General features: G+C 35.9%; 2 protein-coding genes across 4 annotated transcripts in view; one reads left to right on the forward strand and one right to left on the reverse strand.

Moving 5' to 3' along the window:
* Nucleotides 1-1,350: 1,350 nt before the first annotated feature.
* LOC127880957 (uncharacterized) lies at nucleotides 1,351-5,549 on the forward strand. Of its 2 annotated transcripts, none has more exons than XM_052428474.1 (4): nucleotides 1,351-1,564; nucleotides 2,419-2,619; nucleotides 3,339-3,455; nucleotides 4,318-5,549. In XM_052428474.1, exons 1-4 carry the CDS (start codon nucleotides 1,501-1,503, stop codon nucleotides 5,016-5,018), a joined length of 1,083 nt encoding a protein of 360 aa, XP_052284434.1. In that variant the 5' UTR covers nucleotides 1,351-1,500; the 3' UTR covers nucleotides 5,019-5,549. The 2 variants fall into 2 exon arrangements, with proteins under 2 accessions (XP_052284434.1, XP_052284435.1); XM_052428475.1 differs by having other exon boundaries at nucleotides 4,321-5,549.
* LOC127880954 (origin recognition complex subunit 3-like) overlaps nucleotides 5,147-19,561 on the reverse strand; it is a 46,192-nt gene continuing 31,777 nt past the window's right edge. The window contains exons 15-24 of one of the 2 annotated variants that reach the window (XM_052428469.1): nucleotides 18,947-19,032; nucleotides 18,493-18,584; nucleotides 17,761-17,902; nucleotides 9,837-9,983; nucleotides 9,657-9,746; nucleotides 9,507-9,596; nucleotides 9,357-9,476; nucleotides 9,297-9,326; nucleotides 7,724-7,788; nucleotides 5,147-6,652 (exon numbers count right to left, since the gene is read on the reverse strand). In XM_052428469.1, coding sequence (XP_052284429.1) covers nucleotides 6,547-6,652; nucleotides 7,724-7,788; nucleotides 9,297-9,326; nucleotides 9,357-9,476; nucleotides 9,507-9,596; nucleotides 9,657-9,746; nucleotides 9,837-9,983; nucleotides 17,761-17,902; nucleotides 18,493-18,584; nucleotides 18,947-19,032 — 968 coding nt within the window. In that variant the 3' untranslated portion in view covers nucleotides 5,147-6,546. The remainder of the gene's footprint in view (nucleotides 6,653-7,723; nucleotides 7,789-9,296; nucleotides 9,327-9,356; nucleotides 9,477-9,506; nucleotides 9,597-9,656; nucleotides 9,747-9,836; nucleotides 9,984-17,760; nucleotides 17,903-18,492; nucleotides 18,585-18,946; nucleotides 19,033-19,561) is intronic. The other variant, XM_052428470.1, reaches the window with a different exon arrangement.

The following is a 19,561-nucleotide window of genomic DNA, read 5'->3' on the forward strand; positions in this document are numbered from 1 at the left end:
CTTCTACTAAAATGAGTCTTCCATAAAGACAAAAGGGCCAGAGATCAAGTGGACCCTATTGGGATATAACAGTAATACCGGCACGCGATAGGCAGACATAACGACGACACGAAATAGATACCGGACCAAAAACATCAAGTCGACCGCTCAAGAGATACCCAATTGTTTTTCTAAATAATATCAATTCATTATCAGCGGCGAAGTAACAATGTTAGTTCAAACAACTCAGTATCGGTGGTCAAAAGTGGTCAAAATTTGGAATTATCATCAGAATGGGTTGTACAGCGCGTAGCCAATTTCAGTTAAAAAAAAATAATAATACGATGTGCGGCCGTTGCAATATATGATTCAACAGTGGACATTCTGTAAAATTGAACTGTCCTCACACGAAAGATGTACAGGGATGCTTTGTTAGCAAAGACAACATTAATCTATTAGATACAAGTGTCAGTTTTAACCATGCGATCTGTTTGGTTTTCAATGGACTTCATAGTTTAGCAGTCTTCAATCATAACATTTGACTGTCAAAAGCTTACTCAACCAACAAACGCACTTTCGACAGGGAATAACAAACACCCTGACACCCGGTTTATTCGAAGAAACACTGTAATTTCGATTCCTTCATGGAAATCTTAAACTATGGCAAATTTTTACATTAGCAATGTTTTGGTATAACCGAACTTAAAGCGTGTTCATAAAGTGTCGTCCCAGATCAATCTATGCTATCCGCACATGAAAATCAGGGGCGACACTTTCCGCTATACATATATATTTGTTGTTGATGCTAATGGTAAAATGGGGCCGTGCTTTTCGCACATGCATTAAGTCCGTGTTGTTTTAGTGCGCTACTCTTTTATATTTATAACGTATTATTTTTGGTATCGTTAGTATCACGGTATAAAGCTTATTTGCAAACTATTATTTTATCTTTGGGGATGTCTACTTATATTCTTTATTTCGAAGAACAGTTCGTTAAATACGGACCATTAAAAGCCCGGGTAAGGTTAACTCATTAGATAAAAATAACCACAGTTTAAAATTATCCACGTTGGATAACTACCGGTAATCAGACGGAATAAATCAGTTGGTAAAATAAAATGATATGCAGCCTGGAAAGCTTTATGCAGTGACTCTACAAAAAATCTGACCGGGTTTTAATTAATGTGGATGTGTGCTGGGTTACGTAAACAAAAATATAGCAACATCATAAATCCACTTCTTCAACCTATGATTAAATTTAAGCAACTTTAAAACCAAGGTCACATTAAACCCAGAATTTAACAATCGGGTCCTGGTTTGCACCGTAGTTGTACTCAACCCCAATATACACAGACAATTTTTGCTACGCCGTAGAGTTCCCGTTCTTAGTGGCACGCGCATAAGAACCGAGTAGCGAATAGTTCAAAAAGTGCAAGAAAATTTATGTTGCTTTGGAAATGAAATCATGATTTGACACTAGCGCAATATATGCACGAATTATAGAATAACATATATTTTGAAATGGTGTTAGGCCTACTCTGGATATTGTTCGGATTAGTTTCGGAAGGATGTTGTCAGAGTGGTCGTGAGTAGAGATTAAGGGCCTACTGCATTTTCATAATTAATTGCATGCATATTTGTGTTTTTATGTAAAGTGTAAAATGTATAACCACTCATCTGTGCAAAAGAAATACGCTTATTAAGGCTCCTATGAATTTAATCATCATTTAAAAATGAAAAAGGTCAAAATAATGGAATGCAATTAATTTGATTGTATGTCCCCGAGGGATCTAAGGGTAAGGCTACACAACTTACTAATTAGCCTACAATTTTCTCCACTATCGTATTATGTAATGAAAATATGAAGAATAATAATAAGCGAAAATAACAATACAAAATAAAACGTCACTGGAACAGACAATATACGACGTAATTCTTATAAATGTGTCGTGTTCTGAGAAAACTGGGCATAATGCATGTGCGTAAAGTGTCGTCCCAGATTAGCCTCTGCAGTCCGCACAGGCTAATCAGGGACGACACTTTCCGCTTTTATGACATTTTTCGTTTAAATGAAGTATCTTATTGGCAAAAATCCAATTTAAGCGGAAAGTGTCGTCCTTGATTAGCCTGTGCGGACTGCACAGGCTCATCTGGGACGACACTTTACGCACATGCATTATGCCCAGTTTTCTCAGAACGCGACTCAAATAATTATGACGACTGTCTATGTGGATGCGCAGCGTTATAACTAAATTAGTAAATTAAATGTTTATAGCATGCGGTTTCAGTGAGGAATGAACAATTATTTTGTACTTATAACCGCGGATATTTCCAGAATTGCATGCAACGTTTTTGTTATAAACATCGGCAAAAAATAATTTCCATAAGAAAACTACAGACAGCGCTTGTCAGATGAACAGTATTTTATAATAACTTCAGCAAGCGGAAGTGCTGTAGACCTCGCGATCATGAACCAGAATATGATGAAACCGAACTGCCCGTATACCCCTTGCCAGAGCGCTTGCCTCGTGCCTGACGACAAAACGCCCGGATGTTACATCTGCAACCCCTCGTGCACGCCTGCAGCAGTAGGGGGAACAGGGGGAAATATGGCGCCAAATATGATACCACCCATGTCTAGTAAGATTGTAAAATAACGAAATGTTTTCAGTGTTGCGTTGTTTATTGACATATTTATAGGTAGAACCCCTAAAGTAAATGTTTCTTTTTGTGTGTTTCCCTGATATCGTAGGCAAGGATTTAAGAGCTATTGTTAATACCCGACATGTTTTTAGTTGCGTTTTAGGGAAAGTTAAGTATCACTTTAGTGAGAATGATATCGTATTGTGACAAAGTCTTTGACACACATAATAATAGACATACGCAAAGTCCTTTTCAATGTTCATAACGATTTATTTTTAAAGCGACATCGAAGTTATGAGCATTTCCGAAACCTAAACGCAGACTTCGAAACCTAAACGCGAACCTTTAGTTCAAGGCCAAAGGGGCCAAAATTTGTGTTTGTATGGAAAGGCCTTGCCCATATACACATGCATACAAAATATGAAGGTTACATCTGAAGCGACATAGAAGTTATGAGCATTTTTTGAAACATAAACGCAAAGTGTGACGGAAATACAGACGGACAGTTCGATCACTATAATGCCCTCATTCGGGGGCATACAAATATATTCTTATGTCATTTCAGTATTCATTCCCATCCTTATTTATAACGTGTATGTCTGCAACCACATACAATCATTCTCATTCAAAACCATATCAACATATCACATTGCGATAAAAAAACTTATGATCTTGTAGTAGATACGAAGTTACATTCCAAGTTCCTTCATATCCAGATCTATACAACGGAGGCTTCAACTATGGTCAATGCCCGCCCAACTGTGAAACACACTATGAACAGATGGCTGTCAAGTGCGCCTGTACAACACAAAAGCAATCCGTCGACACACAAGGTTCAAGTTTTGTTATAATAGACTATTAGAGTAATGTGCACCTCTATTCTATTTAAGTCGCGCTCTGCCTCTGGTAATCGGACTTGTGAGTTTACCCTTTGCATGCTGGGAAATTTGTCGTCTGCTAAAATGTCGTCTGCTGAATTTCTAAAATTAGCATTTTCTTCGATTTTTTTCAAAGAATACTATCAGAATAGCAAACAGTTTGGATCCTGATGAGACGCCACATTTTGTGGCGTCTCATCTGGATCCAAACTGTATGAATAGGCCTTCAAAATTCGGTTCCAGCACTGAAAGAGTTAAGTATTGTCCCAGATTAGTCTGGGTCACCACTTTCAGCCTCAACTAGATTTTTATTTAGAATTGACCAACTGTAAACATGATTGTGTGGTAGGACCTACCGCCTCTTCAGTGGGTTGGGTTTATCTGTTCAACTGTGGAAATGGGGAGGTTTTATAATTGTTGTAATGAAAGAACTCCCACTTCCTCCCATTAAGCAGGAATCAGTGGTAAAGATAAAGCTAGTTATAAGGAAGAAAATCACTAGTCTGAAAAAACCTGCATTCTTTCAGACAGATATAAACACTCGGGTAGCAGCTGCTTTGTTTACATCACATGATTAGAGTCAACAGTAGATTAACATTCAAATATTATCTTTGAATTGCTTTGGTATTGCATACTTGACATTTATATAAGTGATTAAAATATGGGTTGAAGATAAACAAAAAACACCAGACTAACCTGGGAGGATACTTTGTGCACATGCATTAATTGCGATTTTCCCAGATGTTGTTATTTTAACACGTTAAAGATGATACATGTATAACCTTACATTAAATGCTCTTTATGACCTCTACCCCAGTAGCCACACCATTTACAGCAACAACACGATTGTCAACAACAACAACTCCTACAAAACTGACAACAGTTTCCACATTGAAGACAACCACAATACCAAAGACTGTAGAGTCAAGCCCTACTCCAGTTTTAACACAACAACACACAGAAGCAATCAAAAGTGCGTCCACACAGTTTCAACCAACAATAAAATGGACCCATCCAAAACAAGATGACGGTTTTCCAATGAACATTGAAAGGACATCCACATCAAGTCTTTCGACACCAATGCCAACACCAACAAATTACCACCAAGAAGAACAAGAAATAAAAGCACAAGAGCATCTAACACAACAATCTAACAATGACTTTGAGGTTAATAAACTGAGCTTCCTATTGTTTGGGCTTATGGGCATAATTAGTGTTTTCACAACCTTTTTCTTTTATTCATGGCGCAAAACACTTAACAAACTACGTCGAAACAAAGACGAATTGTACTTTGTCCAGAAGGCTTACAGACAAAATTCGAACCAGTCCGCACAGCCCCTATGGAGCAGCGAGATGTTGGACCCAGTCTACACAGAGGTACCCCCAATACCACCCCCGAGACCTCCCGTGGATACTTGTACGCCTTTGCGTACCCTATCAGTGTCAAGTGAGACCCCTAAAAAAGAGGGGCTGGAAACAAAGGAAGAAAAAGTGCACGATTATCTGGAACTTATCTAAGATTGTGATCAGACAGACCGACAGACAGACCGACCAACCAACCGAGCGACAGACAGACAGACCGACCGACCGACAGACAGACTGACATGGAAACATGAGCAGTGAAAATACAAGCTTGATTAGAAGTATCAATGTTGCACGTTTTATTGAAATAATAACTATGCATTTCAGCAACTTCATACCTCTTAATTTAGTCATACAAGTTTTTTTCACAACATAGATGTATTTTGAACAAACTTGGAACATTTATACTGAACAAAATGAGTGTTTCTAAGAAAGTCACAATAGAGAATAATGAGTGTTTAACTTCTGAAAGATGCTAAGAAATTTGTGCACTCTTCTAAGACTGAAAATAGATGTAGTAAGATATACACATGTAGAAAGAGTATTCACAATTCATTGTGTGGATTTGAAAGCGTTATTATTAGCAGGATCATCCAGAATTCAGACTCAGAACACTGAAAACAGACTTTCTGACAATTATTTTCTGTGATTTATTTATTATCTTGAATAAAACTTTTTTGAAGTTTATTTGTACATATTTTACACATTTTTGTTCGAAGTCAGTTTCATTTTGTGAAGAATTTGGAACACATGATACAACTAACAGCACAGCTGATATCATTAGTTGTTACTATGGTGATATAAGTTCAAATAGCAAATACTTTTCAATATCTAGTGCTCTTGAACTTATCTATTTACACTGTCCCACCTGCCTGTACTTTATGAAGCTAGATAATTATGATGTTATTTAAACGTTGACACAGTTTTTATGCTGATTATTTTCTCCTTGTATTTTGAAATGATTACTGGCCATCAATTGATTTCCAGTTTAAACCATAAGAATTGTTTACAAATAAATCCATTTGCATAAATAAAACTTTTTATTTTATTTGTTTCTTTAATAAAATACCCATTACCAGTACCTAATTGTACTTTCTGCAGTCAAAACATATTTGTAAATATGTACAAAACAACTTGATAGTGATGATTAAAACATTAATTTTTCATATTGTCTATTTACAGGTAAATTCATTTAACAAAAGTGCATATTAGGTATTGTTTGTAATGAAGCTTTTTTTAAACAATAAATTAATGTCTATAATTAAGTCAGGTTCACAAAGTTTAATTATACAAGTTTAGCAAAATGCATTAAACACTGTCATACTAAGGAAAATCAGATTAATTGCAAGCACATGGCAAAATAAGCACTATTCTTATCCATATCTAACAGGATTGTTCTCTGATCTGTTTTCCAATGGGATATTGTTACCAACTTTAGCTGAACCTAATTTTCTCTAGCAGGCTAGCTCAATCATTCACAGCAACCATTTAATAGCTTCTTTGTGTATACAGTCTAAGTTCTGTTTGCTGATTTCTGTTTTGTTCAATGTCTCTAGCAACCCCAATATTTTAAGCAACCATCTAAGCTTAAGCCTTGTTATAAGGTCAAATTCTTGTCAGCTGGTGTCAATATTTCATTCTTTCTCTAGCATCCCCATCCCTCCTTAGCAACAGTTCAACAGTCCTAGCAACCCCCCCACGTCAGTCTTGCTACATGGTCAGTTTTCCGCTTGGTTGGTTTCACAAAACCAAGAAACTGAAGCTGTGATACTGCTTGAATGAACCGAGCTCTGAGAATTGTTTAAGGGCAAATAACTGTCGTAGTAAAGTTCAAGAGTATCTAACCGTTGAAGCAAAGGTTAAGAGTATCTAACTGTTACCAGTCAAGCCTTATGCAAGCATAGATTTGGAGTCTAAGCACAGGTAGAGTAAAGAATTGTCTAAATATTTGTAAATAGCAATATTGTCCTTGCATATATTAAGACTCAAGCATTGTCCATCAATTAGTAAATAGTCAAGAAGTGTTTATGGATAGGTTTGGAGACAAGAATTGACAAAGCATAGGCTAATAGTAAAGACTTGTCCAAGTACAGTTTAAGACTGCAGAGTCAAGAATTTTTCAAGCATAGGTAAAGAGTAGAGAATTGTAAAAGCATAGTTTAGGAGCAAAGAACTGTAAAAGCAAAGGTAAAATGTATAGACTTGTCAATGCAATGTTAAAAAAATAGAATTATGAAAGGGCAGGTAAAGAACTCTCAAAGCATTGGTTAGGAGTAAAGAATGCCCATACATGTGTTAAGAGTAAAGAATTACCCAACCATAGGTTATTAAGAGACAATGATTGTCAAAACATAGGTTTATCAATAGTAAAGACTAGTTCAATGCTTTGCAAAGAATCAAGAATTGTTCAACCATTGGTTTAGATGTAGTAACTGTTTAAGCATAATAGTTGAGTTTTCAAATGCAGATTGAATGAAGCTGTACACAAACATCTTTCAACCTTGAAGTCATTTATAATAAATATATGTAAACAAATAATATATTTCATAATACTTATATAATTGTATAATCTATTTTATAATTTAAATTGTTGGGTCTTTTGTGAGGATATGAATGTGATTATGTAGAAACAAAAAACTATGTGATATTAAATGAGCTTATACACACATGTTTATTCTATAGTCAGGCAACATTACCTCATTCAATCAAAGCTACTGTACATTTGAGCCAAACTAGTAAATATAAGAGCCACATTGACTAGATATGTGCACCACGGTAATAGTGGTTTAAGACTATAGCAACCATGAAAGCTTGATTTCGTGAAAGCATAAAAATCTTTTCCGAGAGGAAGTCAAGGATACTGCATTTTGTGGTTGGGCTCTTTTACATCCACCTGCTCCTCTGGTTGAACAACTGTGAGAAAGGCCTGCAAACAATGATTACTCAATCAAAAGTCATATAAGGAAAATTTTTGCATGTGAGTAAATCGAAACTGTATAAAGGCAAAGGTTTGGCATAACTTGATTAAATGCGTTAGTAAAATAGCTACATCTATGATGAAAAAACAATAATATTAACTATCAACCAATTAAACTGTACATGCACACATTTGATTGACAAAAAACTGTATTATGAATACATGTACTATCAATATTTTGAATTTCAGAAATTACTACTTAGCATTTAAAAACAAAACAATATTTTGAAATCCCTTAAATGTTACATATTTATTGCTTAATATCACACACAGAAAAATAAGAAAAACAAGCAAATAAACACAACATATTACAATCTATACACATAAGTGAAAATAATAAGAGCCTCATTGCGGGAAAACTGGGCTTAGTGTATATGCAAAGAGTTGTCCCAGATCAGCCTGTGCAGTCTGCATAGGGACCACACTTTCTCCTTTCACAGTAGTTTTTCGTATAAAGAGTCTCCTCTAAACGAAAATTCAGTGTAGGCAGAAAGTATTGTATCTGATAAGCCTGTGCCCACTTCCGCACGTGCATTAAGCCCAGTTTTCCCAGAGTGAAGCTAATTACAACAATTCTTTTTGAATGTTTTGTGAATACCCTCTTTGTGAACAGGTACCATCAATCAGTCATAAAGGTTGATAAATACCTGCATCAAGTCATACAGATTGATACAAATCTGCGTCCGTCCATACATATTCATAAATACCTGCATCAAGTCATACAAGTTTATACGATCATTGTTTTAATATCGATTTTCATCTGGTAATAGGATAAAATCATATTTACCTGCATTCAATCATACAAGCTGGTAATTACCTGCATCCAGTCTTACAGATTGATTAATACCTGCATCCAATAACACAGGTTGATTAACAAGAGATTGCCAAGCAATATGGTCCCCTACTGGTGAAACTCCACCATTGTGAGTATATTTTTTGTTGTTGTTGCCATAGCAACCAGAAATTTTGACTTAGGCACAAGATGAAATGACGTGCATAATCTACATATTGCCATATATCTATGTTTTAAGTTTCATGACGGACTGACTGACTGACACAGACAGACTGACAGACGGAGTGCAATCCATAAGTCCCCTCCGGTTTCACTGGTAGGGGACAATAAATGCATCCAGTCAAATAGGTTGATAGATACCTGCATCCAGTCATACCGGTTGATAAAAATCTGCATACATACAATACATACATATCGTACATACCTGCATCCAGTCGTACAGGTTTATAAATACCTGCATTCAGTCATACAAGTTTACAAATACCTGCATCCAGTAATACACAGTGATAAATACCTGCCTCCAGTCGAACAGGTTGATAAATACCTGCCTCCAGTCGTACAGGTTGATAAATACCTGCATCCAGTCGTACAGGTTTATAAATACCTGCATCCAGTCGTACAGGTTTATAAATACCTGCATCCAGTCATACAAGTTGATAAATACCTGCATCCAGTCATACAGGTTGATAAATACCTGCATCCAGTCATACAAGTTGATAAATACCTGCATCCAGTCATACAGGTTGATAAATACCTGCATCCAGTCATACAGGTTGATAAATACCTGCATCCAGTCATACAGGTTGATAAATACCTGCATCCAGTCATACAGGTTGATAAATACCTGCATCCAGTCATACAAGTTGATAAATACCTGCATCCAGTCATACAGGTTGATAAATACCTGCATCCAGTCATACAGGTTGATAAATACCTGCATCCAGTCATACAGGTTGATAAATACCTGCATCCAGTCATTCAGGTTGATAAATACCTGCATCCAGTCATACAGCTTGATAAATACCTGCATCCAGTCATACAGCTTGATAAATACCTGCATCCAGTCATACAGCTTGATAAATACCTGCATCCAGTCATACAGCTTGATAAATACCTGCATCCAGTAATACAGGTTGATAAATACCTGCATCCAGTCATACAGCTTGATAAATACCTGCATCCAGTCATACAGGTTGATAAATACCTGCATCCAGTCATACAGCTTGATAAATACCTGCATCCAGTCATACAGGTTGATGAGCTGGCCACACTCCAGGTGCAGCTTGTAGACAATGCAGGTGTCTGGCATGGTACCTGACAGGGCACTCTTCTCAAGAGAACAACACTGGCACTGAAAATAGTAATGCAGTCTTTTGGGAAAACCTGGGGTTAATGCATGTATGTTAAGTGTTGTCCTTAATAGCCCATGCAGACTGCACAGGCTGAACTCTTAACAAACATGCACTAGAGTTTACTAGTTAATCAGTTTTTACTAAACAAGTCTATGCAAATAATTTGTGCCCTGGGGCCGGTCAAATTTTACGCAACCAGCTAATGTTGTTACTCAAAATTTCAAGTCGGTTCGGCTTGTCTACTGAGAGCCTACTACCTGCCACATCCGTGCGAGAAAGAGTTTTATAATTTATGCAATAGCTTTGAGTTCTCCAACTATATTCATTCACAAATGGAAACATTATATGAATATTGTGCTAAATGTAAAAGTTTTGAACGGAGCTTATATAGAAAATAATCAATAAACAATGATTGTATTATACATGTCGCGGAAGAGATTGTTTATGAATGATTAAGATTGTTTATGAATGATTAAAATAGTCCATTATCTGCTACGTCTTCATGACGTAGTACTTTTGCTCAGCCCATTCATAATCTGAGGCTATTAATAGATGCGACTGCTGATAAGCAAGGGAGAGTCCAATTGAATGGGTGATAACAACGTAATAGTATAAGGTTACGCTTGTTAATCTGAGGCTATTAATAGATTCGGGAAAACAACGCAATTGTATAAGATTACGCTTGTTTATATTCTCGATTTATAAAACATTGAACATGAGCTCAACAATAATATCAGGGATACAATAGACAACAACAAAAATTCTTCATAATCGCTAAAACCGAAAATAACAAACAATTAAATATAACACGAATTATCTGTTTTGTACTTGTTCATGCTTCTACAGCGGGGATTTCTGGGAAACGTTCTTTTGTTCTCAACAGATAGCGGCGATCTTTTGTATTTACGGGTGCTTACAACGCAATAGTATAAGGTTAAGCTTGTTTATATTCACAGTTCTCAATTTATAAAACGTTGGACATGAGTTCACCAATTACTACAGGTATACTATAGACAACCTCAAAAATGCTTTATAATCGCTAAAACCGAAAACAACTAAATAGAACAAGAAATGTCTTTTTACAAGAGGGCCAAGATGGCCCTAGTTCGCTCACCTGAGAGGAGTCGGTTTATTCAATCTTTACCAAATGTCAAACTTAGATATTGTCTTGACATACATCCTGGTCAAGTTTCATCATTATTGAACCAAAACACTGGCGTATGGAGTGTTTTTATTTTTGTAAGATTTGACCTGTTTACCTATATTTTGAGTTGACCCCCTTAACGAACATCAAAATTTGCTTACAAAAATAAATATTATGACCAAGATTCATATAATCTGAAACAAAATTGTGACCTCTAGTGTGTTTATAAGGATTTTGTATAATATAATGAAAATTTGAACAATCTAAGGGCAATAATTATGGCATTGATTTTCTATCAAACTTGACAGAGATCTTTTATCAACTTTGATAAAGAATGCTTGAGAAATGTGAATGCTAGAGTGTTTACGGACGGCAGACAAAGACCAATCCTAAAACCTCACCTCAGCAATCAGGTGAGCCAAAAAGTGTGTTTCACCTATCTGAGTCATTTTCAAACTTGTCAGAGAAATCAATAAAACCAATGTATTGAATAAGTTTCACGATGATTTGGCAAAAAATGTGACTTCTAAAGTGTGCGTTCACAAGGTTTCTCTCAAGTCACATAAGGAAAACTGCCCCACCCCCCTGGTGGCCATGTTTTTTTACCGATCATGACCATTTGCGAACTCATCAGAGATAAATATAAAACCAATCTTTTCACCAAGTTTCATGATGAGTTTCATTGGGCAAATAATGTGAGTTCTAGAGTGTTCATAAGCTATTTTTACTATATAAATATAAGAAAACTGCCACCCCCCCGGCAGCCATGTTATACAACTGACCGGAACCATTTTCGAACTCAACTCTTGTATCAACAAAACAAATGTTCTGACCAAATTTCATGAAAATTGGGCCAAAAATGTGACTTCTAGAGTTTTTACATGTTTTCACTATATACATATAGAGAAAAATGCCCCGCCCACTGGCGGCCATGTTTTTTCACCTATCTGGACCATTTTCAAACTCATTCGAGATATCAATAAAACCAATGTTTTGACCTACTTTCATTATGATTGGGAAAAATTGTGACTTCTAGAGCGTTTACAAGGTTTCTCTATAGCCAAATAAGGTAAACTGCCCCGCCCACTGGCGGCCATGTTTTCATCGGACCGAAACCACTTTTGAACTCAACCAACATATCATTAAGGCAAACATTTTGACCTAATTTCATTAAAATTGGGCCAAAAATGTGACTTCTAGAGTGTTCACATGTTTTCACTATATACATATAGAGAAAAAAGCCCGTCCACTGGAGGCCATGTTTTTTCACCGATCTGGACCAATTTTGAACTAGTCTGAGATATCAATAAAACCAATGTTTTGACCAACTTTCATGATGATTGGACAAAAAATTGTGACTTCTAGAGTGTTTACAAGGTTTCTCTATAGCCAAATCAGGAAAACTGCCCCGCCCACTGTCGGCCATGTTTTTCAACAGACCGAAACCACTTTTAAACTCGACAAACCATTAAGGCAAAAATTTTGACACATTTACATGAAGATTGGGCATGAAATGTGACTTCTACAGTGTTTACAAGGTTTTTCTTTTTTTTGACCTAGTGACCTAGTTTTTGACCCAGCATGACCCAGTTTCGAACTCGATCGAGCTATCATTGTGACAAATCTTCTGACCAAGTTTCATGAAGATCGGACAATAAATGTGGCCTCTAAAGTGTTTACGAACAAACGTGGATGGACAGACGACGGACAAAGACCGGTCACAAAAGCTCACCTGAGCAATCAGGTGAGCTAAAAATGTAGTCGGCATAAACGCTGACTTTGAAATAAAGTTTGCAATTGACTTTTCTAAATAAATAAATAAAATGAAAACAAAAGTTTAACTATTGTGTGTTTTTTTTCACTTATAAGTTGCATATTCACCACATGAAATGTGTGTTGTCAGTGTCAAACCACACATAAGTGTAAGAAGATAAAAAATATACTACGGGAGTGCACATAATATGTGTCTTCACATGCCTTATTACAAGTATATTTCTTCACTATAGAAATATATCGTATGTTAATGTTTGATTTAAACGCAGTTTTCTTTCGACACATTTAAATCACACTTTCATAGTTGCGTCATGTGAAAATGGGTCTTATGCAATTCGACCAGCGTTTGTTAAACTCAACATGTGCATTTGCGCAGTCTGGTCAGAGGCTATGCTGTTCGCAATTAAATCACTCAATATGTTATGGTCTCATTATGTATCTTCTGACCAGACTGAGAGATGATATATATATGATGGAATAAAACCCACTTTTGCATGACGAGGGTCATTAAAAATCTAATTACGAATTGTAAATGGCACATTTTATCACAATACTTTTCGATACAAAATTGAATTCAAAATAGCAAACTTGTAAATAAGGTTCAGGAACGATTTCCAGACGTGCTGAAGGAGTACGGCAAACATTGTGGTTGGATAATTAAGCAATTTTCTTCTTGTTGTGACATTATACTATTTTGGTAATGATTGTTTTCTCATCTTGAAAGCAAAACTGAAATTCTGCAAAATAGATTTTAACACGTAATTGTAACTGGGCCACAATTTGTGTCGTTTGAACATTCAGAGAGTAGTCCGGAATTCCTTACACTGAACAGTGCTACATCCTTTGCGCTGAGCACAGACACAGTGATGTAGTCAAATTTCAGAGGTTTTATCTCGAATCAGCCTATGAAATATTCGAAAATATTCATGCGTGTCTGCTGGCGTTGTGTAAAAGTCATTAAGGCAGTTTATTTAACCGAGAATATATTTATAGCAACACCCATGATGCTATTATCACAACTCAATATTTTTGTTATCAGTATCATCAGAAATGACTGAGTTGGTTCATAATTCAATTGTCAGTGGTTCGATCCCAGATGGGGTTAACTTATTTTTTTTACTTTTTTTTTATTTCTTTAATTTCAGTCTTGTACTTTATACTGGAGCTTTTTAGTCATGTCGTTTAAATTTATCCATTTAAAGCAATTAATCACAAACTCCAAAACAAGCCGAAATCTGTGAACAAGTACATGTAAGTTATTAATGATTAAGGTCCAGGTTGATACTGTATGGTATTATGTTTGTTTTTAAATATTGATGTTTATTAATGTCTTTTGGTAAGCTGTTGTGATCCCAGTTAAGATTGTAAACAATTTCTAATGTTTATGCATATTTCTTACAATCAATGTACCCGTACTTGGGTTTTGCCTATTGATGTATTTTTATAAAATTTGACCTAGACGGTAGGGATAGTTAAAACAAAAAATCTTGGTTAAAAGTGCGGTGACCCCCTTTTTTTATTTGTGTTTTATGATAACAACACGTAGATGAACATATTTGAGCAGTTTTGCAGAATTCTATTTGACATTTTGGTGTTAAAAATAGTAAAAGATTGATGTTTTTTGGGGTGACATAAAAATAAAAAAATAAATATTTTTTTTAAATTTTACTTGTGTTCTCCATTTATTGGCATTGTGTTGTTTAATTTAATGGTATTTTATGTATCTCAGCTAATATAATATCTATATGTTGTCTATTTCATAGGTTATAAATCGGTTTGAGGCAATTAGAGATTTTCCAGTTTAAATGCAAAAGTACATGTTATACAAGAGCACCGCCTTGCGGGTGCAGACCGCTCATCTATTTTCTTTTTAAAGGTGAAGGGACTCTCATTTTCAATCACAAAGGAGGAAGGGGTGGAGTGAAGAGGGGTGTATAGTGTGGGGGGTGTGGACATTTATTACATTATTTTCAAAATGCAAAAAAAATGCAAAAAAAAAAATTCTGGGGGGGGGGGGGGGATTCTTTGGTGCGATGGTTGGACGGTATTTCAAACATAAACTAATAAAAATAAATATGTGGTTTTTAACCGTTTAAAAAAAAAAAATTGGGGGGGGGGGGGGGGGGGGGGGAGGGGAAGTGGGGGGGTATAGTGTGAGGGTGTGGTGGTAATTTGCGAGATGATCTTAAAAAAAAAAAAATTGGGGCGGGGGGGAGGGGAGGTGGGGGAGTATAGTGTGAGGGTGTGGTGGTAATTTGTGAGATGATCTTAAAAAAAAAAAAATTGGGGGGGGGGGGGGAGTTGGGGGGGGGGTATAGTGTGAGGGTGTGGTGTTAATTTGTGAGATGATCTTAAAAAAAAAAAATTAGGGGGGGGGATTCAGGGGGGGGGATTCGGATGGGGATAGGGGGGTGGGGGGATTCTTGGATGCGATGGTTGTAGGGTATTTCAAGCATAAAATAATAAAAATAAATAGTTGTTTTTTAACCGTTTAAAAAAAAAAAAAATGGGGGGGGGTGGGGGGGGGTATAGTGTGAGGGTGTGGTGGTCATTTGTGAGATGATCTGATGATCTTAAAAAAAAAAAAAAAAAAAAATAGGGGGGGGGGGGGGGGATTCGGGGGGGGGGGGGGGCACGGGGGATGGTTTGGGTGGAGTCTATTGTGGTATGTCAGGTAAGAGTAGTTGTGTCAAAGTATCAATCAAATCTAATCATAAATAAAGAAGTTATGGCAATTTTAGCAAAATTTAATAATTTGACCTTGAGAGTCAAGGTCATTCAAAGGTCAAGGTAAAATTCAACTTGCCAGGTACAGTAACCTCATGATAGCATGAAAGTATTTGAAGTTTGAAAGCAATAGCCTTGATACTTAAGAAGTAAAGTGGATCGAAACACAAAATTTAACCATATATTCAAAGTTACTAAGTCAAAAAAGGGCCATAATTCCATAAAAATGACATCCAGAGTTATGCAACTTGTCCTTTTACTGTACCCTTATGATAGTTTGCGAGTGTTCCAAGTATGAAAGCAATATCTATGATAATTTAGGGGTAAAGTGGACCAAAACACAAAACTTAACCAAATTTTTTAAGTATAAAGGGCCCATAATTCCGTCCAAATGCCAGTCAGAGTTACATAACTTTGCCTGCACAGTCCCCTTATGATAGTTAATAAGTGTTGCAAGTATGAAAGCAATAGCTTTGATACTGTAGGAATAAAGTGGACCTAAACACAAAACTTAACCAAATTTTCAATTTTCTAAGTATAAAAAGGGCACATAATTCTGTCAAAATGCCAGTCAGAGTTACATTACTTTGCCTGCACAGTCTCCTTATGATAGTTAGTAAGTGTTGCAAGTATGAAAGCAATAGCTTTGATACTTAGGAATAAAATGGACCTAAACACAAAACTTAACCAAAATTTTCAATTTTCTAAGTATAAAAAGGGCACATAATTCTGTCAAAATGCCAGTCAGAGTTACATTACTTTGCCTGCACAGTCTCCTTATGATAGTTAGTAAGTGTACCAAGTTTGAATGCAATAGCATTGATACATTCTAAAAAAAGTGGACCTAAACGCAAAACTTCACCAACATTTTCAATTTTCTAAGTATAAAAAGGGCACATAATTCAGTCAAAATGCACGCCAGAGTTATCTAACTTTGCCTGCCCAGTCCCCTCATGATAGTAAGTAAGTGTACCAAGTTTGAATGCAATAGCATTGATACTTTCTGAGAAAAGTGGACCTAAACGCAAAACTTAACCGGACGCCGACGCCGACGCAGACGCCGACGCAGACGCCAAGGTGATGACAATAGCTCTTTTTTTTTTTTCAAAAATAGATGAGCTAAAAATGGTGAATAAAATCAAAACAAGGCCGGTGACCCTATATTTTTATTTCATTTTTCATATAGTATTTGTATATAGTACTTGAATATAAATTTTGAACAAAATTTATTTGGTGGAAAAAAATCAGCAAAACTGCAGCAACACCCCTTAAGATGAAAAGCTGAGTAAAACAGCTACGCCGAAAAAGCGCATAATTGCTCTATACCTTTGTTAAGGTAAGAGTTGTTGACACCGTGTGAACTGCTATGGTTACAAGTAATGCATAAACAACAATGTGCGGGTCTTGATGACTACCTAATTTGTGAGTAAAAAGTATTGCTCGCAGATTTATTATTTATTTATTTTCATCAATGATCTTCTTGTATATTTTGAATTTGTATATGGTGTCAAAAGTCAAAAGTTTTGTAAAGTGAATTTTCATCATGAAATTATATTCTTAGTGAGATAGGTATTCTATATTCCAACAATATTCATTTAATATGATAGTGAATGCACAAATTGTCTTAATATTCAGTTCTCACTGCCATTTTCATCATACTTTTTAAAAGGCCATGTTGTTTTTATTTTGTCCAAGTTATCTCTATGAAATAAATAGGATGATAAAAAGTGCACACAAAGCTCGATCCGTGCTTTATGACACACTCTTCATAAATGTGAATGGCGTGTGTTCATTTCAAACTTGCGATATATTTTGAAAAATGAATTGCGTCTTAAATTATGCAATAGCGAACAACTTCAGTGCCTTCAGCGCTTTGATTATTCTTGTGGCATGAGTAGAACAAATTTAGAAGAGAACCACTATAAGACATTACATGACAAATAATAAGCCTCTGGTCCATGCAGCTTCAGAGAAGATAGTGCTCACAACTAAAAATAAAAACTGACAAACAAAGATATTTTACAGTCCAATTTGGGTGACCAAAATGTTTCTACTGAGGCACCCCTGCAAATAAAGCAGAGGTTGCACTACACTATAAATCCCTATAAGTCAAGTTAAATCAATCCATATACCTGTAGATAGTAGTGGGGATTGCTAAGGGCCATCTGAAGGGCAGAGCGAGGGGAGGCATTCAGACGTTGCTTCAGGTGTCGGGTGGCATTGTAGTAGAATATCTCGTGCAGTGGCAGCTTTGTCGGGCATACCAGATGCTTTCTGGAATTAGGAGGGTATTTGTTAATGTGTACAAACTGAAAACTGTATATCTCTAAAAAGGAACAAATTGATAACATTCAATATGAAAAAAAACAAGAAAAAAACTTCCTTTTCATTTTTTCATTCATACCACTGATGAAGGCAATGGCCGAAACATGTTAAGGATTAAATTTTTTTAAACAAAAGTAATGATTTTGTACGGATAAGTTAGTTTTTATATTTAAACATTCACTATGCTTATTTGCACACAATGAAAAAAAGTTCATGAAAGTTTCATATGTATAAAGAGATAAAAAAATGAAAGGAAGAAAGGGCCCACTTATTTACTGTTCTTTGCGTGAGCCGGAGTGAACCGTTTAGAAAAAAGTTTAACACTTAAAATGTCTTATCATAATTATGCTTGCTGTAAACTAGTTTGCTGTTCATAATGAACTCATTGCCATACGATGATAAATGCATTAAAACAATGTTAGAGAATTGGCTAAACACTATAAATTCACATTTAGCACTTGCAGTTTAAAAAAAGAGCTAAACTTGCCATCTTCTGCTGTGATGCACAATGAATTATGATGTAAAATGTCTGAACTCACGCAAACAGGTCATCATAGAAGCCCACAATTTCATCACGAAGTTTTTCGTATGGACTCAATTTCTTCTGCTTCTTACTCATGTCTTGAAGTTTCTAAGAAACACATTAAATGCTCAGTCCTCACCTTTCACAGACTTTTATTCTTCTTTTTTACTGGAGCAATTTAGTTCCAAAGTTAATATAAATCATTTTAATGCATAACTGCAATACATGCCAAAGTTCATTCCTTAGCCAAGCAAGTGAAAGAGGAATGGTCATGAATTTATATTATATGTCCATTCTTCCCATACCTCTTATTCAAATAGGACCAGTGTCAGTTTAAGCCTTACAGATATGCAGTTAAGTTTAATGCTTAACTGATAAGCTTGACACTACTGCTGATTAACTGACCACCTTGGAATTGCCTAAGTACTGTTAAACTGGAAAAAAAATAAAAACAAACAAGTGCAACTAACCTGCCGTAACTGATGCAATGATGTTCTATAGGGCAGAGCATCATCATTAGCAGGCTGTTCTGATTCCTCCTCTTCCTCTACCACTTCTAAAGAACAACAAAACCTAATGACTAAATGTTCCTTTATTCATAAATGAGCAAAAAACCAGGCTTAATGCATGTGCGTTAACCCTTTGCATGCTGGGATATTTGTCGTCTGCTAAAATGACGTCTGCTGAATTTCTAAAATTAGCATTTTCTTCAATTTTTTTTCAAAGAATACTATCAGAATAGCAAACAGTTTGGATCCAGATGAGACGCCACGTTCTGTGGCGTCTCATCTGGATCCAAACTGTTTGCAAAGGCCTTCAAAATTCGGTTCCCGCACTGAAAGAGTTAAGTATCATCCCAGATTGGCCGGTGAAGTCAGTCCAGGTTAATCAGGGATTACACTTTTCACTTATATGGAAGTTTTTGTTTAAAGGAAGTCTCTTCTAAATAAAACAAGAATATCAGTGAAACTGATGGATGCTCCACAATGATGCGCTTTGTCAATCTATGACATAATAATGTGTTAATAACCACCTTAAAAAAATCTATTATTAGCCTCGATGACCTTGACCTCAGTGACCTCAAA

The sequence above is a fragment of the Dreissena polymorpha genome, chromosome 5, assembly GCF_020536995.1.
Source record: "Dreissena polymorpha isolate Duluth1 chromosome 5, UMN_Dpol_1.0, whole genome shotgun sequence".
Lineage (NCBI taxonomy): Eukaryota > Metazoa > Mollusca > Bivalvia > Myida > Dreissenidae > Dreissena > Dreissena polymorpha.

Bases quoted from the DNA above. Each gene is read 5' to 3' on its own strand.
- LOC127880957 (XM_052428474.1), top strand. From the start codon at position 1,501: ATGGTGTTAGGCCTACTCTGGATATTGTTCGGATTAGTTTCGGAAGGA. The intron at 1,565-2,418 runs GTGAGTAGAGAT...TAATAACTTCAG, and splicing joins AGGATGTTGTCAGAGTGGTC to CAAGCGGAAGTGCTGTAGAC. The intron at 3,456-4,317 runs GTTCAAGTTTTG...CCTCTACCCCAG, and splicing joins GCAATCCGTCGACACACAAG to TAGCCACACCATTTACAGCA.